A 26212-nucleotide genomic window follows, 5' to 3' on the forward strand; every position below is an offset into this window, starting at 1 on the left:
AATCTCTGCTTTGAGTCTGACGTGAACACAGACCTCTTTCAGGATGATAAAGACAAACTCCTTTATTTCAGGTATCACCAATACAATCACAAGTCTGATCAGTTTTCCTACATTTAATGGCTGGACTGATGAGTAAAATACGTATTTTACACCTCACATGCACACCTTGCTTGTTACTCCTGAGAACAAATGAGTCGCTTTGCTTCTGTTCAGATTTGCAAAGAATTATGAAAGTAGTTTCAAGACAAGTTAAAAGAAAGCAAAGTAAGCCTTTGTGCTGATCAGGGGAGGATTTTCCACCTTCCTGATCTAAATCATCATGTATCTCCTTCTTATCTTTCCCCAGCAGGGAATATGTGCCTTTAACACAGACTGTGCTTTGTGCCAAATAGATGTTTCCCCTGCAGCCTGCAGTCTCTATAAAATCTGTTCATTCTAAGAGGACAGTATGGAAGCTGGCTCCCTCTATAATCATCCACATTATTGTGTCTGTAGCTCTCCATTTGAATCTCTCAGCGTTCTCTTTTAGTGGCGTTCTCGATAGGAGATTAACAGAGCTACAGTGTTGGTTCTCCCTCCTGAGGCTGCAGAACAAGTTGCTCGTCTCCCGCTGGTTTTCCCTCTTAGCTTCCCCTCATGGTGCCTCATTAAGACACAGACAAACAAGAGCCTCCGACCCAACGCTACAGTAAGGCCAGGCCTAACATGGAGCTGCTGGACCACATTATACAGCTCATTGTGTACCGCGGCCTTCAACAGCACACAGCTTGCTCAGAGCATGTTTTCACAGATTGTGTGTTTTTCCCAGAGTTGAAGAAAAGGCTGGGTGTGTTGGTGAGGATGTGATTTTCTAAAAGCGATTGAGAGAAAAGAAGCGGGTGTTTGGATTTGTGGATAAGCAGTTGTTTTCTCACTGAGCGACGTTTGAAGGTCAACTCTTCTCTGAGTAGGGCGCTTGTGAGAATCCAAAGAATTAATTTCAGTGTGAATAATGCATCGACAGTGTCTCTGTTTTCAGACCACATCTCTTTTAGACGCTTTTTAATCTCATTCAGCTTCCCTTCATTGAAGCTGTCGCTCTGCAGTGAACATTAACAGAGGTCAAACACACTTATTCAAGAGTCTTTCCATAATAATGACAGCTTTTGATCTCATTCACGGCATGCTTTGGGTGTTGCATATGTCTCAGTACATTATAGAATATAAGAGCTAATTATTTCCTTTTTTACATGCACGCTTTTCTGTTACATATTTATATTCATACCTCATTTTACATCTGCTGAAACGTTTGATCAGACCTGCACACATCACTTCTTCTCTATCAGATAATGAACGTTGTTTCTTTAGACTGTCAGCAATATTGTGTCTCACAATCTGCACTTTTCAACATTGTGTTCTGTTTCTTGTTGTCATGTTATTGTTGCTCATGTTTGTACAGAAGAGTGAAACATTTCTAAACCCAAATGTGGCGTTGTCTGTTTGTTCTTCTTGTTCTACAGAGATGTTGAAGGAGTTGAACCAGCAGCGCAGAGCCAAAGAGTTTACAGACCTGAAAATAATTGTTGAAGGCAAAGAGTTTGAAGTCCACCAAAATGTTGTAGCTTCCTGCAGCTTGTATTTCAAGGACCTGGTCAAAAGGTTTGCCTTCTCTTCCCCCCTCCCACCAGCTGTTGATCCAATCTGTTCTTTTCATAGGGCGCATTTGTGTCGCTTCTTTTCCCTTCCCCTCTCTCTCTTGCAGGTGTGTGAAGACTTTGGTTCCTAGCACAGGGCCAGCAGCCATTCCTTCCTCTTCCCGCTCAAATGAATGTATCTGAAAGCAGAGAATAAAGGTCAAACCTGGTCATTACCTTTCCTCCACATGTAGGGCCATTTAACCTCATTTCCATTTTAATGAGCAGTGAAAATGTTCCATGACTGGGGATGTTTGAAAACTCACCAAAGGGCCAAAACAACAGAATCACACATTCTACACTTTGGGTGGTAATTCACCAAAGACACGCTGTCTTCTGTGGGCACAGGGGTTTTAGTCTCTAAAGGTACTTTATTTTTCTGTTGATAATTCTTCAGTTTATGCTGCAACACAGCCTTTTCATATGCTAGTAACTCTGGTTAGTGTAATAAAAAAGACATTTCAGAGTCATAAACAAAGGACAAAAAAGCACATCTCAGACAGCTTACTGAAGCTCCACTTTCACAGGTTAACACCACCTTTCACTCATTTGTTCATTTGATGTGGATCTAAGAATTCCCCGAGTATTCTGTCCTTCATACTCCATATTTTTTGTCTTTATGGGTTGTTTTGTTTTTGTTGTAAAGAACATTAAGTTTGTTTCTGATCCATGATGTTACAGAACATGCAGCCATTTTTAGTGCAGAAAGTGCAGGCTCTGCATCTGAATGATGTCCTATTCTCAAATATCTCGGTAGTGTGAGTACTTCCACAGTGTGTGTGTGTGTGTGTGTGTGTGTGTGTGTGTGTGTGTGTGTGTGTGTGTGTGTGTGTGTGTGTGTGTGTGTGTGTGTGTGTGTGTGTGTGTGTGTGTGTGTGTGTGTGTGTGTGCGCACGCGCGTCAGATACATTTAAAGTGGCTCTAGATGGTTGTGCACAAGTGTGAGTGTGTAAAGTCCTATAGTGAAAATATACATATTTTTATCTTCCTTGTTTTCCGGAGAGGGAATGCCATAATTCCCTCATGTCCTCATCCTTACTTCAAATCCTTGCAGGTGTTTTCAGCTTGTTTAAAAGCCCCTGGAATCAAAGTTGTCTTGTTGTGTGCATGTGTTTGTGTGTGCGAGTGTGTGTCTGCTTGTTCGTGTTTGCATTGTGAGGAATGAAGTGCAAAACAAAGACAAACAGAAAGTTGCTAGCCATAACCGGAACACCTCAGGGAAGTTTGCCACTTTGCCCAGCAGCCGTGTTGCCTCCACTGTGAAGCTCAACAGAGAGCTGAGAGCTATATGAGCAGAGAAAAAGACAGTTTTAGTTGTAGCTGTGAGGTTTCATCAGCCAGGAGAGTGATGCAGGCTCGCTCAGAGTGGAGCAAAGAGAGCCAAAGGCCTGTCTGTCATTGACTTACAGCGTCATGTCTGCAGCTCGGGTCACTTTTTTAATACACTTGGAATTAAACTGAGAATCTACTTGGCTCACATTCATGTCCACATCTTTATGAGGTCAAATAAGAGAGAGAGACACAAATGAGGTTCCGGTGGTGTTCACTGCTGTTCAGACCCCCTGTCAGCTCCCTACAAACCAGTGCGTGTGCGTGTGCAAATGTACTTTTAGTGAAGCTTCTATGCGTATTTTACTGCATGCATACTTATGTGTGTGTGCCATTAAAGAGAAACACACACACCAACCCAATGACACCTTTAGACCTAAGAAATTAATAAACTTAATTGGCAAAAAGCTGAAATTGATCTGCACGTAACGGCAACTATTATGGAAGTTATGAAGATTTGTTGGAGAAATGTGGTCATTTTCTTTATTCATCTTCAGTTTTCTCCAGCTCTATTAACACTCACTAAAGCATTAAGGCCTCTCCTGCAAGATGTGTTTATTTAACCTGCCATCTTATCCCATGATACTTTAAGGATGTAATGTCACCTCTAAATATACGCACTTATCGCCAAAAAAACCCAGAGAGACAGATCGTCTCCTGTAATTCCATTTTACCCCTCGAGGTTTTCCAATAAGTGTGCTCTGCAGGCATTTAATTTATTGCTCCTGCATCTCTGCACCACAGTTTCATGCCATTTGTTCCTCTCTGTGTGTCAGACCAGGAGTTTTCTCTGCGTGTGAGTCAGAGAGTGTTGTGACTCTGAGCTGGTAGAGAGCTGTGTTAAAGCCCATTACAGTGTCAGCCCTGTGTGAGCACTGCAGCTGAGCCCTGAGTGCACTGCACAGCCCTCTGCTGCTCCTCTCAGCCTGAGGGGAAGACAGGACTCTGTAATACTCCCCTCAGATTTCAATTAAGACATTGTTCTGACTCGCTGTATTTAAAGGGCCAGTTCACCCAAATTACTCTCATTTACCTCTTGTGACTCTCGCTATGTTTGTTTTTGTCTTCAACAGATAGACTTAAAGTGTCCTTTATTAAACCTGATGTTATAGATGGAACACAATGTCCTCAATAACAAAAAACAATATTATCCTCACATATCTCTGTAGTGTGTGTACTTCCACAGAATAGATGGTCTTGTAAGACTGTGTGTGTGTGTGTGTGTGTGTGTGTGTGTGTGTGTGTGTGTGTGTGTGTGTGTGTGTTGTGTGTGTGTGTGCTGTGTGTGTGTGTGTGTGTGTGTGTGTGTGTGCTGTGTGTTACAGCTCCCCTCCTTCCTCTCCTCCTCTGCTCACCACCATTCTGACGGTCTCTGCTGATTTTCAGACTTCCTCTTGAATAACTGGAGCATTTTTCACAAACACATTTCTTTGCCTGAGTGTGCCCATCCTTTTTTCTCCCCCCTCACCCTCCCCTCTCTCCTCCTCACTCTCCTCCTCTATCTCTCCTGTCCTCCCTGACTCCCTATCTCACTATTTAAACTCATGTCTTCTATCAGACGCAGCATAAATATCCACCTCTTTTTAGAAGCTCAGGAAAAAGTCCATAACATAAGTGCTCAGACAAAACAAGCTGCCACTCGAGCTGCTTCCTGTTGCACTAATTGAGCAGGTTGATGAGCAGCTCTTCTTTTATTTTTACCTCTCTTCTCCCTCCATCACCCTGAACATCACTCCCCCTCCCCTCTCTCTGTCTCACTACCTACCCCCCTCCCCCAATAACACTCTGTGGCTTTTTGCTTTGCAGGAGGAAAAAGAGTCACTACGTTGGTTTTTCCATCCAGAGACAAATGTTCTTGTCTTTGAGTTTATTTCTGGATGTCCTTCTCCCCTCTCACCTCCTGAGTCGCTTTAACATGACGACTAATGTCTCAGTTCATACACTACAGGCTGCTGATGAGTATTGCAGCGGGGACAAAGTTCTGTTTAGGTGTGATGGTGGATTTTTGTTGGAGGTGGGATTATCTCTTATTTAAAAGACCAAGGCACAGTCATGGAACAACCCGACCCCTCCCTCAGAAGGATGGCTGCTGGCTCCCTGTGGAAGGACCGTCTCACCCTGCCTCCAACCTCTCCTCTCTCATCTTCACTCTAACATTTCATCCACCTGTCTCATCGTGTTTGTTTTGCTGTCTGTGTCTCACTAAATGCTGACTGTTTGTCAGGACTTCTCATCCAGCAAACTGGGTCCAACAGAAAATTAAAGACACACACACACACACACACACACACACACACACACACACAGAAACAGACAGAGCCATATCTGTGTGCCAACGTGAGTGACAGAAGCAAACAGCGTCCATCCATCTTCATGGAGGCTACTTTTCATATTGATGTCCGTAGCTGCAGGAAGAGAGACATAGTCGTGGGGGCAGAGCTTTGATTCCATTTATTTTGCCCTTGAGTGGATTATTGTTTCACATGGGACATTAAACACGGGTGGTGAGCTGTTATTTAACTCTCATACCTCAGCGGGGGGATCCTGAATGTGAACTCATCTCTGACATAGGATTGGCTGAAGTCACAACGTGGCCCCGTTCTGACAGCACACCCCCCCCCTCCCCCTGCACATCTCAGGCTCTGCATTACGAAGGATCATATTCTGTTTAATTTGCTCACACAAGCACTCCCTGGCACCTCTTACACCACACCAGTCTGAGTGGATACCCCGCTCTGATATCCAACACGCACATGGCAGCAGCTTGTAGACTCACACACAGCGAGAGCTCTCCAGTCCAACACGCTTTAACCAGCATCCTTTACATTCTGTCACATGTCAGTGTTTGAGCTGTGCTGTCACTTTGTGTCTCTCTGTTTTCTGTCTGATAGCTCAGATGTACCCTGCCATGTATGCATGTCCACCTCTAAAACTCTGCATACATGAAGACACACATGTGGAAAGCATGAAACAAAGCAATAACGTGTGTTTGCTTAATCTTTGTTCAGAGAGGACGTTTTGTTTCAGATGCAGCAACATAGTTAAAATGTGCTCGCTCCATAGAAAAGTAGAAACCATCCAAAGTTGTGTTTCTGTCCCTTTTTCACTTTAAGTTCTTCTTGTGTAACGATTCTCTTCTTTTCTCCCCACTCTCGTACTGGCCCAGCTGTGTTTGTGTGTTCGTGTTGTATCTGTGTCCCTCTCCTCTTCTTCTTTTTGTTTGTTTGTTTCTTCACTTCTCCTGTCAGAGCATCCCTAACTCACCTCTCTCTGCCCTGATTGGTTGCTCAGGTCGTCGGGGGAGACGAGGAGCGGGAAGGTGCTGGAGCTGAACATGAGCAACATCAGTGCCGACGTGCTGGAGCTGCTGCTCGAGTTCGTCTACACGGGATCGCTGGTCATCGACTCGGCCAACGCCAAGACGCTGCTGGAGGCCGCCAACAAGTTCCAGTTCAACACCTTCTGTAAAGTCTGCGTCTCCTTCCTCGGTAGGAGCAGTGTGTGTGTGTGTGTGTTCAAGTGTTATTTGCTTATACCAGCAAGATGTAATGCTTATTATAAACTTAATACATCAGATATTCCTGTGCAACCTTTCCAACTACATGCAGCGTCTACAGGTCTGCGTAGTCTCCCTTTTGTTCAGCATCATTCTGCACAACCTCACAGAACATCTTGTGCTGGAAAAATGTTTCCAAAGCGAGCAGCCGTGTGAGAATCCTGCCTGCTGACGCTCTCAGTCAGGCACGGTGCCTCTGATCTTTGACGGGGGCCAAACACAGGGGCACATTTATAAAAGGGTCAGGGAACAATTGTCACTTAAATGTCAACTCGTCTGGCCTGATGCTTTGACAAGGTGTGGAAAGTGTGTGTGTGGTGGGGGGGGGCTTTCGGGAGCATCAGGGGGTCACATGAAGCAAAGGGCATGTTCCAGATTTTAGTGGGTTACCCACCCCAAAGCTGCAAATGTCAGGTTTGGCTTTCTTTTTGATGAATAGTTTTTTGTGTCTGTATCACAAGGGAAGTGCATGTTAGTTAAAAGGTCAGCAGCAGGAAAGCAGTGAAAGAAAGTAAAAGAGAACCAGCAGCACGTTATTGATTTGTTTTTTGAAAATTAGGAAACATGGATGCCATTTGTAGATTTTATAACCAGTGAGACATCAATTCTTCCTCAACAAGATTTGTGACATTTCAGCTGATTTGAGGGGAGAAATACAGGTGTGTGTGTGTTGTGTCCTTGAGAGAAGAGAAATTGATACTGTGTCAGATGTTTGTGTACTTCACGACCAAAACATTTCCCTCTCTTGTGTTAAATGATGTTTTGTGTTAAAAAACTTGAATTACAGACACAGCACCTTAAATGCTACACTTTTACAAGAGATCACAGACCGCAGCAAGTCTTCTCCCTGCTGGCCTGGCTATCAGGGCAGTGTGTGTGTGTATGCGTGTGTATGTGTGTGTGTGTGTCTGTGTATTATACTCTAAGATCTGACTGGACTTCTTTAAAGTGGCCCAGCTAGTCCCAAATCCCGCTCGCTGACATCTGGCACCTCCTGCCTGGGCTGTGAGCGATCGATTCTCCCTGTTGTTTGTTCTCTGAGCTGTTTTGAGTTCTTATACTTGTTGCCTCTTAGTGTCAGGCAGATACACACCCTGTTAGGCTCTGAGTCTGTGCTGCCTGCAGCTGCTTTTTCTATCTGTGTTAGCTTTTATACGTCTGTGATCTCTTTATGGATGTCTGATGATGTTTTTTCTCTGTCTTAATCAATCTGCCTGTGTCTCTGTCTCTCTCTCTCTCTCTTTGGTTTCTCTGTCCTCTCTCTGTCTGTCCCTGACCTGGTTTACTGACTGCAGAGAAACAGTTGACTGCAGCTAACTGCCTGGGAGTGCTGGCTATGGCTGAAGCCATGAGTTGCACCGAGCTCCATAACATGGCCAAAGCTTTTGCTCTGCAGAACTTCCCCGAGGTGGGTACAGATTTATCATCTTTCCAACGATCCATTCATTCATTCTTTAAGTTCAGCTTTTGGCTTCTTGCTGAGAGTTTCTGTAGATGAAAAGATCAATACCACTCTTAAGAATGACCATGAAAGTGAAACTACAACCAGGAGACATTAGCTCAGCTTTGTGTAAAGACTGTAAACAAAGGAAAACAGCTAGCTTAGCTCTGTCCAAACCTCAAAAACAGGCCTACAGGCACCTTTACAGCTTCTTCACAAGTGATGAGGACGAGCAGTGACGAGTAATGACGAGTTTGTTTGTGTCCAGGTTGCAGGACAGGAAGAGATCTTGAGTGTGTCCAAGGAGGACCTGGTGTCCTACCTGTCCAACGACAGTCTCAACACCAAGGCTGAGGAGCTGGTCTACGAGACGGTCATCAAATGGGTCAAACAAGAGCCCGACTCCAGAGTGCAGGTAATAAAAAGAGAGCTGATGACTGTGTTTGTGAAGCGTGTGTCTGCTCTGCTCAGATGCTACAGTGTACTTTAAAATGAGCACATGTATGTGTTTCATGAGGTAAAGCCCTTGTTACATCTGACAGTACAGATACTGTATCTCTGCAGAGCTGTATTAGTGTGTTTGTTCTATCGACTCTCCCTGTCAGCTCTGAGAGGTACACTTCATTTGTTTGTGACACAATGTACTGCAGCTGTTTGATTTATTCCTGGAGGCTGTTCATCACAATCAAAGGCTTCTTCCTGTAGATATGTAACTCAATGAGATACAGCATGTCAACTTTTAACAAACGTGGAATCGATAAGCCTCGAGGTCAGAGCGTCGGCCCAAATCCATGAAAAAGAAAATGGACTCACTGTAGACGGATATCCATCCAGCAGGTAAAAAAACTCAGTCATGAGATTTTTATGGATTCAGACACAAAACGATGAATTTAAACTGATGATTTTAAAGTATTTTATAGCTGCTTAAAGTGGAGATGAGATTAATATCAGATAAATTACAGCGGTCCATCAGTGGAGGAGTCGTTCATTCAGAGTAATGACTCCTCATCAAGCAGCAAGAGAGGAAGAACTGCCTCGTATCAGCTGGATCACATTCAGTGCAGACCTCCCAAATCAATGCTGCTTTATTGGCACCAACTTTAATGAGGTGGGACGTCAATATTAGATCTTTTTACCTTTTGGATGAAACATTTAGCAGTTATAGTTTGATATGTGGCACTGTGAGATTATGGTTAAATCCATCAGGCCTACTGAGTGTTCTGTAGTGAAGTATTGAGTGAGACACAAAACAGATAACCATTAAAAACAGATGTTGAGCAGCAGACATTAGGTGCTAAGTACAAATAAAAGTTTAATGACATATTTATGACTAAAATTGGAAGTTGTTGGTGGCCTGATATTTAACACTGTCGTTCTGTCGATTCACAACAAGGCTGATGCACAGTCTTCAGGAGAACATGTGATCTCTGTCATCTGCATGAAAAACCTCCTGCAATCTCACACTCTGATGGAGAGGTGCAGAGGTGCAGAGGTGCAGAGGTGAGAGAGAGAGAGAGAGAGAGAGAGAGAGAGAGAGAGAGAGAGAGAGAGAGAGAGAGAGAGAGAGAGAGAGAGAGAGAGAGAGAGAGAGAGAGAGAGAGAGAGAGAGAGAGAGAGAGAGAGAGAGAGAGAGAGAGAGAGAGAGACGGGAAGATAGCTGGAGCGAGAGGAAGAAGCAGAGCAGGACAGAAAGGAGCGAGCAGTGATGGAGAAAAGAAGAAAATAAATGGAAAAAGAGCCTCTGTGTTCTAATCTGATATCTAACGGATGGGTCCTCTGTGCTCAGCCATGACATCCAGGCAGCAGAGATGTGATTGAGCTCTCGGTCAAGCTCAAATCTCCCATCTCTGTGTGACCGAGAAAAACAACCAGCCAGCCCGCAGAGAGGACAGGAGAGGAGGAGAGCAGAGAGAGTGTAGTCTGCTCCCATCATGCCTCAGGAGGAGGTTATGTGACCCTGAAGGTTCAGTTTACATGCGTGGTCCAGCATCAGCTCATCACTCCCACCCTCCCTCTCCTGCATCCCTTCAGCCCGTGTGGAGTCAGAGAGCAGCAGGAAATCACTCCCCCAGAACCTGTGACACTTTTTAATGACATGTCAGGAAGAAAGTCACAGCACTGCTGAGAAACTCAGGCAGGCGGAGGAAAAGCTTTCCGCCTTCAGCTAAGTTTGTGTGCGTTTGCATTCATCTTTGTGTCTCTGTAGGCTTGTGTGTCTGTGCATGTGCTGTGAGTTGTAAGCTGCAGGCTATAGAGTGGAAAAGTGGCATATTGAAGGCGCTGGGTAAATAATATGCAATTTTCTCTCTCTGCTGGGCTGTCACTAACATCTGATGGCACCAGGAAACGAGGCCCGGACATCGCTTAGAGACAGAGGGAGAGCGTTTGAGCGTTAATAATAGTTTGTGATGAGACACAAAGACACTGAGTGAAGGAAGAGAGCTGCTTCAGTTTTCTGTGACTGAAGATCATTGAAGGTGTGACGCCCTGCATGCGTCTATATTTGTCTCATTGTGGAGTTTAGTGTGGAGTAGATTTACAGAGTCTTTAGAAGAAAAGGAAACACTTAATCTCAGGTGAATTTTGTTTTTACCTTTGGACGGAGTGAGGCTAACTGTTTCCTCTTGTGTCTTTATGTTCGGGATACGAGGTACGACGAGGTGTCCATGATCAGGTTATTATGGGCGACGTGGAGGCCAGAACTGTGTGACGCGAGACAAATGGGTTAACAATTTCAGTCTTAAAGACAGTGGCTCCATTAGTTACATAAACAAAAGGCTGGAAGCTGCTTAATGTTTCCTCTGTGAAGGTGCTGATGGACGGAGACCTGTCCTTCCTCTCAGCCAGCAGTCTTTAGTGTGACGACCACAGACACATGGCTCCAATTATAACAGGCCGGGCTCTGCCAAATCCCTGAATAGGACCTCCATTAGGCCTCACTTCTACACATTTTAGAAAGGATCCTATCTCACCAGGTGACTCAACCTGACAAAAGAGGCTGATTAATTGGCTCTTTGGAAAGTGGCCGACTACTGTAACAGCTAAAAGGACAGTTAAAAAAGGCCAGCCATGCCATCAGCAAGGACCCGCTGTCCACTCATCACAAACAACAATGACCTGCCCGGACACTTGCAGCTCCCTCCAGCTGGATTTTAGCCTCCAGCTCTCATTAAGAGGAGAAAAATCATCATCCAGAACAAATGATGTCATCATTCTGCAGTCAGAGCAAATATTTTGATCAAAGGACAGAAATGCTTTGAGGCTGTGTGAAGATATAAACTGAGTTTTTCTCCCAGTTTTACGATTCATTTACCTTCAAAACAACGAATGACCCTTTCACCACAAACATCACTTTTAATTAAGTCGTTCTCTTTTTAAGCTCCAAGTTCAAAACAGGAACTTTTCATCATCGTGGACCCAAAGAAAAGGTTAATTGTGTTTTTGGGATCAGGAGCTTTATGTCACATTGATCATGCTTGAAGAGGGAAACTGAAACTTTTGTGGAGTGAGACAAAATGAACTTGTAGACTATGACCAGTGTGATCTGTGACAGATATATACTCTTGAGGAGCTCACACGTGTGTTTTTACACATAAACCTGCACACACTGAAAGGACACTGAGCACTGGTCATTTCAGCTGAGAGGGTTTGGGAGCGCTGTGAGGCTTAACATGGGCATGCGCTCCAATGAACACACACTTGTGAGTCAGTGAGTGTGTTTTTATCGTTCATACAGAGCTGCCTTTGAAGCATCAGATTACCCATTTCTAATTTTAAGCAGACAAATACTCCTATCTGCTCAAAGCAAAGCAAATGGATATGACCACTCGTATAATTATTTTGATGCCACCATGGCACTGAGTCAAGAGTCAAAACACACACACACATACACACACAGTGAGAGGTGTTAGTCCTCACTGACAGTAGTCGGATGGGAAATGCTCAGTGGACATTTGTCATCTATGTTAGGCGATGTCGGCTTCCCGGCTGCTTCTCTGCTGCCTCTGACAGATCTGAGAGGCTCCCTGTGAGACACATTATCCCTGCCTTTCACCAGGCTCAGCCCATTCACATACCCTGTCCACCTGCCTCAATGTGTGTGAGTGTGCGAGTTAGGACAAAAAACTTTTTGGAGCTGTGCAGCAGCATCTTCCTTGCAATAAATGCTTTCTGATGGGACTGCAGGAAGTGCAACCACTGGCACTGAGACTGTTGACCTGGTGTGATTGTGTGCAACATAGAAACCATTACAGAGGTGAAGTTACACTATGCTTACAGGGTTGCATATCAGAATACAAGTGTAAGAGCATACAGGGTCCTCATAAATTACCCATGTCCAGGGAGAATGGGAAAAAAGTGTGTGTGGGCAGACAAACTAACAGTAGCATCTCCATCTGTCCTCAGACTCTTGTGGATACTCTTTCCATATGTTTCAGGTGTTAAAAAAGCACTGTACTCCTCATTAACAATGAAACCGAAGGTCATGGCATGTTATCTTTAAATGCACAGAAGGCTTGATATCTTTCAGTTGTCACAGTTGCTTTTTTTAGTCTCTATCTTTGTTTAGAAGCAAAGAAGGATTTCACGCATGAGGAGGCGAGAAGATGGAAATGACAGGTCACACCATTCGTCTGCAGGGACACATTCCCTGTGCTGCCTGTGCATGAGAGAGTGATCGCTCGAGAGCTTGTTGGAGAGGAGTCGGATACGTGCTGCCTGTTGTCACTGCTGAGTGCAGGCACGTCACTCAGGCCATCTGAGTGGTGTAGGACTCTCATTTACCTTGTTTGTTTTACACACATAGACATGAGCATTTTCCATGTTAGTACAAAGTGCAAATAGCATTTCAGGTCATAAAAAATTAGTCTTTTTGCTAGCATGGCTAATACACTCACCTGTTACATACAGTATGTTTTTAGAACAATAACCTGTTAAACTGATTGGTAAGCTACAGGCACAGGTACACAGGGGTATTTGAAAGCTGTGCAAAGCAAACATTAAATGAATCCTCCCACACATGATGATTAAGTGTGTTTACTAAGTGACAGTGATTGAATAGAGACAACATTGTAATTAACAACACAAAGAATAAATAGAGTGAACTGCCAAGTCTCACATTATACATGAATTAGATTTGCATAAATGCATTGGATTAGTCAAGGTGGTACAATAATTGATCCACCTGCCTTATACTTTGCATAATGTATGATGGACAGTGTGCAAAACTAAAACTGCAAGCAAATAAAAAGTAGCTTATAAAACAATCAAACAAGTTTCTTTCGTAAACTCTTCACTTCAAAAAAAGAACCTTGAGTAAACCGTATCGACATTCCTTCCTGCTTAAGTAGTTTCAATGTCTGTTACAAAGCAGGAATCCTTTTTTTCTGCAGTCTGACACTTTAGATTTGAATATTAGCAGCGAGCATTCACCTCTCCCCTCTTTTCCATCCGATATATATGCATGTGTGGGAGGAAGAGCGAGGAGCAGGAAAGGAGGTGCAGAGTGAGACAGAAAGTGAAATATAAGTGTGCGAGAGAGAGTTGGTTAGAATGAGAGATTTTTCTTTTCAAAAATAGAGGGAGAGAGGGGGAGATGGATGAACAGAGCTGCATTAACGTATCTGAAGTGCATCCATCTGTCTCTTTCTGCATTCACATGCACTGATCTCTTAACTGTATGTGTGTACGTGGGTGTGTTTTTCAGGTATATACTTATATGGCAGCACTCCTTACCTGTTTGCAGAGACCAGATGCTGTCTCTCTTTGAGGTAGATTTACTGCCGTTTTAAAGATATTTGGCAAGCGGAAAGAGCCGACAACAGATGTGGGTTTGTGTGAAGAAACGATTTGCAGATGGTACCATAGGATGCTTGTCTTTACTTTAAAGTGTGTGTGCCAGAGTATTGATCTCAGTGTGGTTTACAGTGCACCAAGACAAGACTGCTCATGAGAACACATGTGCACGGAGCTCACACGTGTCTTAGTCTGTCCATCATGGCTTGAACTTTTGACCTGCTGACTGTAAATTATAGGCAATTAAATTATCAACATAGTCTCCAGCCCACCTTATCTGGACAGCAGAGGAGGCCGGAAAATATGGATCCAATCAGTCTGTCCACCTGCTGTTCCAAATAGGAGCAAGATTTCCACCTGGCTGAAGCTGGCCCACATACAGCTTTAATTTAGCTCTGAGGGTCAGAACGGTCAGTAGTGGACCTATTTCAGACGACTGAAGTAAGAAATATGTGTTTTTATCATTTGTCCACACTAGATTACTGGCATTAATTATTCAGTGTCATAATGACAGTCTAGAAAAGTAACTTGAAATAGAAAAGTAAGAGCAGTCAGCCTGAAGCTGGAATCTCCTTCATTTGAGTGTGACATGACTCAGTAACTAGTGGGGCACTTGGGGGACTTTAATTGGAAGTCGTAGCTTCTCCCGAGCCAGAGACTCTTCCCTGAAGAATATCTCAGTATGTCTTACGCTTGCTATGACTTTACCTTCTTGCTGAGGCACTGAGAGCGATCTTCAGTGTTTCTGAGGGTCTTGAGCTGTTTGTTTGATAAACTGTTGGGTAAGCTGTGTACGTTCATGGAGGAGGGAATCAGACAGTCCCATCTGCAGGACGGAGTTTGGCTCCCAGCGATCCGGAGCCGAGAGGAAATGTCATCAGCAGATTTCCCAGACTGCCGTCACATCCTCTCTCCCTTCTTGTTCTCATTTCAGTTCACTTTAGTTCCCTCATCTTTTCTTTATCCTTATGTCCTACTCCTCGTACCTCTCCCGCTCTGTCCAGGCTTGTTTACAGCTTTTACTGCCGGCATAGATCAGACTGTCACGGGGGCGCAGACCAACACATACACTCAATTCAAAAAAAAAAAAAGAAACAAAAAAAACAAAACAAAAGAAAAAGCAGGCAGAGTTATACACAGGGTTGCCATGGCAACAGTCTGTCCTGCCTTTGTGTCTGAACACCTATACAGTATAAGTACACATGGATGTATGCACAGACAACAATGACACAGCCATTGCTGAAGTGCTCCCCTCTAAAGACCCCTTAAAACCTTTTGCTGATGCTCTTGCAGCATCCTGCTTTGGGTCGTCTCCCAGCTTGAATAGTTTGTGATGAACCAGAACTGGTCTTAATGTAGCTGCAGAAACACATCAGCTGTCTGTCTGAGGATTTAATTTGAGAAGAGGAAAAATCAGAAGCAGAAGGTGGAAGCTGTAAGATTTCCCCATGTGGCCTCTTTTTCCCATTACAGAGTAACCGAATGCAGGTATGAAATTTAGATGGTGAGCAGATCTTACTGGAAACTTTGAAAATTGTTATTTGTGGCTTCTTGTTCAATGATGAAGAACTTTTAATGACTGAACTTCTCTAGAGCTGTTAAAAAACAACTATCATGTTCTGTACATAAAGAGATGTTTTCTTTCATCTTTGCCAAAGTATTTCATCCTGCACATTTATAGAAACGGAAACCTTACACAACCAGAGTGTTGACCTGAAGCTTTGAGAGTCTGACACTGACAGTAACTGATCTAATGGTCTCACTACATCAGGTTTCCTCTCTCTAACAGCCCAGGCTTTTATCAAACATGAGAGCTGCTTTTACTGTGTTCTTTATGATATTATTAAAAATGTTATTGTTCAGCTAAACAAGGAGAATTATAATGACTTTGGAGGTAAATCCAGCTGTGAGCGTCTGATCCACTGTTTTTTTTTGTCTCGTTTTATGTTGTTCATGTAAAATGATCATCCCTGACAGTGTTTTTAGTCTACAGTTTTATCACTGTTTGCTTTGGTTTCTTTACTTTTGCTTTTTCAGCACCACTCATTTCAACCTTCAACCTCTAATCTGTCTTTCTCTCTCTCTCCTTTCATGTGTGCCTTCTCAGAATTTGTCGGAGCTTCTGGCGGTGGTGCGTCTTCCCTTCATCCACCCGTCCTACCTGCTCAACGTGGTGGATAACGAGGAGCTGATCAAATCATCTGAGGCGTGTCGTGATCTGGTCAACGAGGCCAAGCGCTATCACATGCTGCCCCACGCGCGGCAGGAGATGCAGACGCCCAGGACTCGGCCGAGGCTATCTGCTGGTACACATACACACAGACACACACACACTTGACTTGCCACTCAATCGTATTGATTTTAACCCACAACAGGAAAGCAATGATTTAGAGCTCCATCATGTTTCCACACAGCTGCTGAAAACACTTAAACACACTAAAATCCTCACTCAGGTCATATTTCCAAATGTCGGCTCTGCTGTTTCTTTCCACAGTCAAACAAATGACTGCTGGAGACGAGTCTGATTGTTGTTACCATGAGAAGTACAAAGTGGTCGACCTTAACGGCTTCTTGTGGGCTTCTGAACTCTGTTACAGCAAAACCAGCACATGAACATCTCCTAACTACTTTTTAACAGCAGCTAAGCACAGTCAGGTCTGTGCTTGATTTCTAAGCCACCAGCCAACCACTGACTGTCTGACCCACACCGACATCCAGCCATTGAAGACTGTGTTTGTTTCCATTGTAAAACTCAAAAAATCATCATGGAAGTTGAAGGCGTCTGTAAATTGTCTTTGGCTGTTAGATTTTCCTCAGGTGGGCCAGGACCCCCCTCTTTCCCCCTGTAAAGAGCTGCCTCATTATAGTGTCTGCATGGTGTTATGAGCCTCGCACCAGCACAACTCACCATTCTGGTTATTTTCTGCTTGGTAGGATAAAGATAATTGCCTAACAAATGGCACTTTATGGAGAGATCAGTTTACTGGCCAACACTGTTGTCCAGACACTTTATTTGACAGTAAACAAACATTGGGGGAATTTTGTTAGGTGAATATTTTCCCATCTTTAATTGGTTGTAATTCAGACGCATGAGGATTTACAAAGAATCATTTGTTCTTTTTGAAAAGACATTTGTGACATTATATGAGCTCAGCATCAGTTTCAGCAAGAAAAGTGTGACAAACTGTTCTGATGATGGACTGTACATGGAGTACAAGTTTATTTACGTCTTTATTCTTGAAATCTTACTTTTTTTCTTCTTTAATGTGGCCCTAATAGTAAATTTTGGACCCTGTTAGAGACCAACAATACTTTTACTAATTATTTAGGCCACTATCAATATTTAAAAGTCATGATATGTATTTATACTATGGCCGCTATCAGATATATAGCTGCATCTTTTGTAAATATGCTTCTTGTAGTTTGTTCTCTTTTTTGGCTGAATGGCACAAATATGACATTTATAGATGAATGAGCTCAGAGGAGCAGGTTAACAGCATGGCTAGCTTTCCACATTTACAGTCTTTGTTAAGGCTAAGCTAAGTGCTTCATATAGCCTTTTATTTAACAGACAGGGATGAATATACATCAACACCAATATACCTGTGACACAACACAACATTGACGTATCATAATCTGAAGTTGTCATACTTAACATGTCAGCAAATGATGTCTAATTGACACTTTCAGCAAACAGATGGATCTGCTCTCCCATGAACAAATATTTGTCACTTTAAATGCTAAACGCTCTATGGTCTCCTAAACACAAGTGAGCTCTTTTACACAAAGTAACTTTATCCTTTGTTAATATAGATATCTGATTAGAGCAGATTTGTAGACTATATCATGATGCTATAAAAACAAGGAAACATGGTTATGTGCTAATTTACTGGTTTCATGTTTTGGCTAAATTAAGCTCATTTATCATGTCAGGGATAAAATGAAGCATTTCTATGAATGTTAATGGTCTATGAAGATACACTCTGTAATGAGATGGAATCACTTTAACTTTTTTGAGTTTAACATCTTAATGAGTTCTTGCTCCATCAGCTGTCCTCTTTATAAGTTGTTTCTGTTGCGGCTGAATTTTACCAGGTAGATGGTTTCCACAGAAACTTTAATTGTCTTGTTTTTCAGGTTTTTCTTTATATAGAATCCTGCTGTGCTGCTTTCTTGTACTGTATTTCTTTAAGTATTATCTCCGTTTTTTTATGGTCTATTTTTACATCAGTCCTCATGTCACCACATTGGTTCACTCCTGTGCAAAGGTAATGGTTTAAATTAAATATACATAACAATGCTGGACAACATTTGGACTGAGCTCTTTTAAATTTCAGGATCAGTTTTTTGTGGGCACACACGAGGAATTCGACTCAGTTTTTTCTTAACTCTTAATGTTAAAAGATGGAGTCATAAAAGTCTGAAATAAACCTCCATGAAGTTAATTTTTGAGACGTCTCCTCCGTCTCACTTGGCACATATTTTACTTTCTGGAGCGTTTTATTGAGCGGATGCTTCGCCCATTAATTTTATTAGATGCTAATTACAGAGCCAAAAACATTCAGCAGTGAAATTGGCCGTGTGTGATCAACAAATAGAAACTCAGAACAGAAACAGAGGCTCGGTATTTCACTTTGTGTTTCTCAGGCTCCCGTCTTCTCATTTGGACAGAAAAGTGTCTTGGGTAAAGAGTCTCATAATGAGTCCACAGTGTTCTGTGTACTGTATGTGTCTTCACTAGCTGCTAATTGGTTAATTAGAGTGTGGATGTGCATCTGATTATCTGTCATTAGACTGTCCGGGGGATCAAACAGCTGCTGGTGCTGAGAGTTTACTCACAAACCAACTCAGAAGATGCTCTCTGATTTGTTTCATCTATATGTGCGTTTGTGTGTTTTATGGAGGAAGAAAAGTTTAAGGTTACATGCTCAGTGTGTGCGCGCGCGTGTGCGTGTGTGTTCGTTCCCATTTCCTCCTCTCCACATGTGACGCTGAGCTTGGCTCACAGGAGGGAGGAGAGCGCCAGGGCAAACTGTTAACTCAACCCAGCCAAGTGGAATAGCTCTCAGACAAATGAGCTGTAATGACGAGGAGACACAGGGGTCCAGCTCGGCTCACACTGTTTCCGTTTCGCTTACACACACACACACGCACACACACACACACACACACACACACACACAAGTGCACACACAGCAGCAGGGGTGAGAAAAGAGTTTGAGTATGCAGCAGGTTCACTCCAGAGTTTCGGCTCTAACATTTTATCTGTGTGATCCTTCCTTATACCGGATCACTCAGTTTAAAGCTCAGAGAACAGTAAAGTCTGACACCTACTGCTTCTGGCTGCGGAATTAACTCTCTGTCTCGCTGTCCGCCTCGATGTTTCCTCGACTGTTCCTCGTCAACTGCAGTCCACAGAATGATTTGATTTATTTGTCATCGTCCTCTCTGGCTGCACAGCCTCGGCACTAACTGCTATGCAGGTGATCACGTTTGGAAAGGAAATGATAAGCTTAACCATTCTTTATTTTTTGTCAGCACTTGACACGAATATATATGACTTGACTGATTATTGTCCGGCTCTGTGTGATTATTCAGCCTGGTTTGTCTTTAAGAGTCAATGCAGCGTGATATTTCTGTGGTTCACCTCTCAAACTGGAAAAGCAGGATGAGTGTGCCAGAAATGTTTTAATACTGTTGCTCTATGTGCAAAGTGCCCTTCAGCAGACCCTTATACAATTTTATTTCTGGAGTCGGAGATGATATTTGAGGGAGGAGAAAGAAACGAGAGAGAGAGAGAGAGAGAGAGAGAGAGAGAGAGAGAGAGAGAGAGAGAGAGAGAGAGAGAGAGAGAGAGAGAGAGAGAGAGAGAGAGAGAGAGAGAGAGAGAGAGAGAGAGAGAGAGAGAGAGAGAGAGAGAGAGAGAGAGAGAGAGAGAGAGAGAGAGATGGATGGATGCAGCTGTTCACCAGAGAATTTGATTTGTTCTGGAGATTTCACTGATAAGCTGCAGGAATATCAAAAACTCACACATTTTTCTCACTCATAAATGTTACATGGAGGCTGTAAATCCAGATTACATAACCTCTGGTCTGAAAGTCTGCAGGGCTGCAGCTAAAGCTAAGGTTCAGTCCGCTTGACCTTTTGACTGGTGACTACTGTCAGCCTGAGATGCAGAGGAGGAGAGAGATGGCGAAGGAGGGAGGGAGGGAGGGAGGGAGATGGAGAGGCTGGTCTATTTGGCTGGAGCCTGAGAAGTTGACTCACTCTGCTCCTCGAGCTGCAGCTCTTGCTCAGACCCAAAGCCCTGGTGTTGAGGTATCTGTCTCTTGTGTCTCTGTCTCCATACAGCACATGGAAGGGGACTACAACTTCAAGTCAACCGCAGCACTAAAACAACATTAAAAAATTCTGTGAAGTCTGTATGCAGGGATAGAGAAAGATTTAAATACAGTACTCATATTAAAGTATAATCGTAGTTTAACAGTGGCAGTTTCTGAGCTGAAACTCACACATACACACACACACACACATCAGTCTGATCCGATGCTGTGACTCCCCGTCAGCGGTGCTGCTCTCCTGTGTTGTTGCGTTCTGACAGGCCGGTGTTGGGTTGTGTTAGCTTGTGAATGTGTTCAGAGCTTCAGGGGTTAGAGCAGCACAGCAGCCTCAACACCCACATGTGGACTCTCCCTGACGTGTCTGACCAAGCAGAAAGCTCTGAGAACAACCTGCACATGTGCACCAGGTTGTTGCACAAAGTTGTTCTGATTAGACACTTTGTCACATGGTCGGGAATTTAGTATTTCTACATCCTCCACCATGTTTTAAGATGGAATTGAAGTTTATATTTCCAAATTGGCTTTAACACAAACACAGAAACAAATTGAAACAGCTAATGTGATGAAAGAAAAGGAGATGAAAAGAGATGAAAAATATAATCCTAAAAGGCGCAGAAAACATTCAAACATTAAAAACACAAGTGATGAAGAGAAATGGAGGCAAACACGTATAGCAGTAGCAGCAAACTAATCATGAAGAACAAAAGCAGAACAAAGTCAATATAATTAATGTGTGTGTGAATGTGTGGATGGAGGCTCAGAGGAGGGAAGACAAAGAGCTTGTTTCCTCTTAAGAACAGCCGCCGTAGCTGCGACTGAATGTGAAAATGAGCACATGATGGGAATGGTGTCAGCGCGGCAAATTTTAGGCTCCTCCTCAAATTGAAACATCTTTTACTTGCTGCCAGAAAGGGCGGCAACATGCACGACTCCTACACCTTCCACATTTTGTCATGATAGACCTTTTCTTGGCTCGGGTACCAGACCTTCATCTTTGCAGTGACACTGTCACAATTTCTCCTTGAGCTGTCAATTTCTTTTTGCCCTCCAAAGAACACATACTTAAAACCTTACTGTAGTAAAAGAGCCGGCCAGCTTTAAACTGTCCACTAAGTCTAAGCTGTGTGTCCACGATGTGTCTGAGACAGTCCTTACTGCTCTGTGTGCGCAGCCTCACCAAAGCCCATTGTAGATTTTATCCTTTTTTACCCTCTTTCTTTCAATGAAATATATTTTTTAACAGAAAGAAGCCACCTACGGATGTCTCTGACAGGAGAGAGTCTGTGTGCTATCGATCACTCCAGATGAACCAGTGTCTAGCCTTGGTTCAGAGAGTGTAAAGATTAGCTCTCCGTCTCTTCCCTCTGTATCATATCCCCTTCTTTCTCCCTCCTCTCTCTCCTCTCACTCTGTCTCTATCTCCTCCCATCATCCTCTCCCTCCCTGGCTCTCCTCCCTCTGCCCGCCTTCCTGCTGCTTACACACAGCTCATTTCTGTCTGCTGGCTTGTCGTCCTGTCCGCTCTCTGGAGCTGCTGCTGAAGTCTGAGAGGACCTGAGACACACGTGGCAGCCTGCCAACCTGTGTGTGTGTTCTGGATCACTGGTGTCTTTATCAGCAGCTCTGAGTGTGAGTGTGTGTGTGTGTGTGTGTGTGTGTGTGTGTCTGCGTATGTGTGTGTGTGCGTGTGTGTGTGTGTGTGTGTGTGCGTGTGCGTGTGTGTGTGTGCGTGTCTGTGTCTGAAAGAACAGATCGGGTGAGGAGTAACAGGGATGAGTATCAAGTATCTTCTTAATCACACAAGGTCCACAGCTCGTGTGTTTATCTGAGACACGACACATCTGCACCAACACGCGTACACAAATTGATCCTCACTTATTGATTATGTGAGTCTCTCATGTCCAAACAGTGAATGTTTCACAGTGAGCGTGTGGACGAGTGAATGTGTAGGTTAGTGCTTGTATCATGTGTAGGAAGAGAGAGTCAGAAAGCTGGGCAGCATCACAACGACTGGCAGCACCATCAGTCTTTGTAATTGAGTTATACTTTCCTGTTTAAGTAGTTTCCTGTGACCAAGAGGAAACTTTTCTATTTTGCATTTTGTTTTGCATTTCCAGACAAGCGTATTGACTCAGGGAAAGCCAAGGCCGCTCTGAATTCTAACCAGCAGACTTATAATCTGTGGCTGCTTGTGTAAGTCAGTGTTCACGCAGGCGATCAAGGTTCCTGTCAGGAAATTGAAACGTTTTTCTAAAGGATGCCTTTATTAAATGTATAAAAATGTTCACCTCTTTCTTGAAAGCCATATAAACATACTTATATATGAAGCAACAAGCTACAAAACATGACACCTGTTAGTCTCTGCAGCACTCTGGCATCTCAAAGAGGCTTTGATTAAATCTTGGCTCTTATAAACTTGTGGAAACGTTTCCTGATGGCTGCTTTCTCCCATCTCTTTCCTTCCTTTGTCCTCCCCAATCATCCTCCTCCTCCATCCTCCTCCTCCTTTGTTCTCCAGGTGTAGCGGAGGTGATAGTTCTGGTGGGAGGGCGTCAGACGATCGGGATGAACCAGCGCTCCCTGACAGCAGTCACCTGTTTCAACCCCCAGAACAGTAAGTGGTACCCGCTGGCCAGCCTGCCCTTTTACGACCGCGAGTTCTTCAGTGTCATCTCGGCCGGAGACAACATCTACCTGTCAGGTGAGCTACACGTACCGCAGCACAACTGTAGCTTTTGTAGTCATTTAGTGGCACAGAGCAGGAGGACAGTCCATGTCATGGGTTTATCACACTGCAGTAGTGAAAGGTTACTCCTGCATCAGGAACATTTCATCTCTCCTTCAACTCAACGACTCAAAGTATCCCACAATGCATTTTGAAAAGAGGAGTTTAACTTAAGGTCACAAACCCAGCTCTATATACCAGAATGCATTGTGCTGGAAAAAAAACAGCAAAGTAGTAATTAATGGTGAAGAGAAAATAACCCGAGTAGTGTCTGAAAGTGTTAATCAAGAAGAGCAAACCACAGAATGTCTTTTGTTCAAGGCACATTCTTCATAATGAGTCCTGACAAAGGTCTCCACACTTGATGTTCATCATCTCTCAGTGAGGACATTTTCACTCTCCGACAGATATGAACCTGCCCAGATCATCAGCAGCTTCTTGTGACCTTTGTGAAACAGTTTTAGAGGTTGCCGCCCTCAAAGCTCACTCATCTGTTAGTTTGAAAATGTGTCAATGCTCAGCGCTACAGGTATCTTTGATGACCTTTAAGATTCCTTAACGTCTCTTCTGTTTACCTTCTGAGGAGCATTTATCTGAACGTGACTTTTTCTCTCTCTCTGGCTTTACAGTCGCTGCAGTGTTTTGCATTCGATTTAGTTCCATGGTGGCACACTGTGCACTCTGTGACTCCCTCTATGAGACACCTTTAAGTTGTTTCTCCAGAGACAGACTGAATTTCTCTCTCCACGCTCCATTTGTGCCTGAATCCTGCACGGTGCTCACACCTTGACATTGCAGCGTGGAAATGCAGCAGGATTTGTCCTGCGTGTACCTTTCCTCTCCCTCTTTTCATATAAATGTAAATTTGTGTTTGGGCATTGGAACAGGTTTGCATGTGTTCGCTGGGAGTCAGACAGCCAGTGGAGAAATCAGTGTTCTAGTCAGCTGATCAACAGGCTCCGGTCTGTAACCTTCCTCAGACTCAGAGCAGGGTCACTGAGTCACTGCTGGTGTTACCTGTCAAACTGCACAGCTAACAGGGAGCTGGAATGGAGCTGAAACAAACAGCAGGTTGACTCTTTAGTTTTATCTGTTTAAGTTCCTGTTTTTTTTAAAGGTTTCTGGTTCCCTGGGAAAGTTCCTACAGTATAAACACCGTTAAAATCACCGGGCATACCCATTTAAATAATCCTTCTTCTATCTTTCAGGTGGCACTGAGACAGGTGTGATGATGGCTGACGTCTGGTGCTACATGTCCCTGCTGGACAACTGGAGTCTGGTGTCCCGGATGACGGTGGCTCGCTGCAGACACAACAGCCTGGTGTACGACGGAAAGCTGTACACCATCGGAGGACTGGGAGTGTCAGGGAACCTGGACCATGTGGAGAGGTGAGAGTCACACAACATCAACAGCAGCCTGTCTCCAAACAACAGACACCTCCAGCAGCACCCAGCTGGTGTCTGAACAGTGAGGACAGCTCTAACTGATGTGACAGCCATCTCAGAGAGTGTGTGCAGATGATTCTGCAAAAGTAGGTGGATGCTGAGCGATCCAGTTTGAGCAAATGGTTTTGTTAGCAATTTTTGAGAGCAGAAAGGTGCAGAGGAATAAATGTGAGCTGTGAGCGTTGTCGTGAAGCGACAGAGCACCTCTTTGGTCTTTGTGAGCGGGCCATGAGTGAGAGGATTTGCTTTCAGAGAGCAGAGTGGCATACTGTATCTGATTCCATCCACTTCATGTGAAGGTCGTCCTCTGGCCTTTTCAGCCGCCTCTTTTCTTCTGATTTCTGTGTTTTTTGTTAGAGCTCTTCAGCATCAGAGCAAACAAAGACAGTTTCCTCATGGAGTACAATTAATTCCTTGTGGTAATAAACATGAATAGAGATTGTTCTAGTTCAAAAGTTTGATTCATATCTCTTGACTTTTGTAATTCTGCTCCTCATTTCTTTCTCTAACCTGGTCTGAGGAGTTTGTTTCAGCAGAGAAGCTTCCTCCTCCTGCACGGCAGAGCGAGATGAACCAAAGCAATCAAAAGAACATTACTGGGTATATTAGAGCAGGCCGCTGCCGCTCATTACCTAGCAGATCAATTGATCTCCAAAACAATGCACAAATGAAACAGGATAATTAGATATTTCCCATAATGCTGCCACACAGTGTCGTTATGAAGGGTAGATGGAATATTTGCCCCGTAATGGATACGCATTTGATTCCTCTGTCTCTGAGCTGCTTAATTTGAGAGCTGCCGGTGCATCGAGGGAATCAGGGCTCTGAAGAAATCAGTGTTTCACTGTGTGATGTGTTTGTATGTGTGTGTCTGTCTCAGTTATCAGCACTGTAAAACTACTTTGCCTCTCTCCAAGAACTGCCAGAGGCCTCCTCTGCTTGGTATCACTGCCCTCGTGCTGCACTTACAAAGGCTGTAACAGTGAGGGAGAAATAACCCACACACCGAGCAGAATAGTTGATCTCCTAATAGTGAGGAAGGAAATGCACGGTGCTCGGGCTGAAGCAAACCATTAGTAACACAAGGTCAGGGTCGTATTCAGCGGCCTGATCATTTAAAAGCTAACGGGTCTCTCAGGCTGTTTGGGCAAAATGTCGAAGAGGTCAAAGGGCTCGTTTCTCAGCAACCCAGGCTTTTAGTTTGTCTCTTTCAGAAACAGCTTTGTGGTGGGAGAGGCAAAACTGAGTCTGAGTTACATTTCTTAGAAATGAATGCGTAAACACATTGAAGGTGATGTGCTTTTAGAGAGGTCACAGACTGGATAATTTATGCCTGACAGTCGTATAACTGGAATTATTGTCATTATTTTTGTTAGTGATTACTAAGGTTTTATTCATGGTTTTGGTTCAGTTTCCATTTCAAATGTGTTATTTGGATGGTGAAACTTTTCTCCTGACGAGACGTGTTGACCTGCTGTGAAAGCCTTTAGCAGCGACTGTGTTGATGAATTATAGATTACTCAGCTGGAAACACTTTCAGTGTGAGCTGCATGCATCTTTATGGAGAGAAGAATATCTTTAAACTTTATTAAAAGTGAAGAACAAAGGAGCTGTAAAGGTTAGAAATATTTTTCATCCTGCAGATAAAACCTGTTTTGTATTTGAAATATGTTCTGTGAAAATATTTCACTGCTTTATTACATTAGGAACAATTGAAACATTCAGATGTCAGCCTGTTGGCCACCAGCAATAAAGAGCATGTTCTTTTTGTTGAGTCTGTGAAGCAAAACTAATGTGCTGCATGATGCATAATTCACAAGAAAGTTTTGTGGAGGCTGAATTTGTATGAACAGAGCTGTCTGCCTCCAACATAGTTTCAAAAACATGGTATGAATACAATAAGGCCAA

General features: G+C 43.6%; 1 protein-coding gene across 1 annotated transcript in view; it reads left to right on the forward strand.

Annotated features, from left to right (window-relative positions):
- The window catches only part of LOC138585127 (kelch-like protein 29), a 115260-nt gene that overhangs the window by 74085 nt on the left and 14963 nt on the right, over nucleotides 1-26212 (forward strand). The window contains exons 5-11 of the mRNA XM_069657383.1: nucleotides 1500-1638; nucleotides 6294-6490; nucleotides 7854-7966; nucleotides 8268-8414; nucleotides 15900-16098; nucleotides 22652-22834; nucleotides 24067-24247. Coding sequence (XP_069513484.1) covers nucleotides 1500-1638; nucleotides 6294-6490; nucleotides 7854-7966; nucleotides 8268-8414; nucleotides 15900-16098; nucleotides 22652-22834; nucleotides 24067-24247 — 1159 coding nt within the window. The remainder of the gene's footprint in view (nucleotides 1-1499; nucleotides 1639-6293; nucleotides 6491-7853; nucleotides 7967-8267; nucleotides 8415-15899; nucleotides 16099-22651; nucleotides 22835-24066; nucleotides 24248-26212) is intronic.

The sequence above is a fragment of the Semicossyphus pulcher genome, unplaced genomic scaffold, assembly GCF_022749685.1.
Source record: "Semicossyphus pulcher isolate SPU_LCO1_2020_fin unplaced genomic scaffold, fSemPul1.0.p SCAF_11, whole genome shotgun sequence".
NCBI classification, from domain to species: Eukaryota; Metazoa; Chordata; class Actinopteri; order Labriformes; family Labridae; genus Semicossyphus; species Semicossyphus pulcher.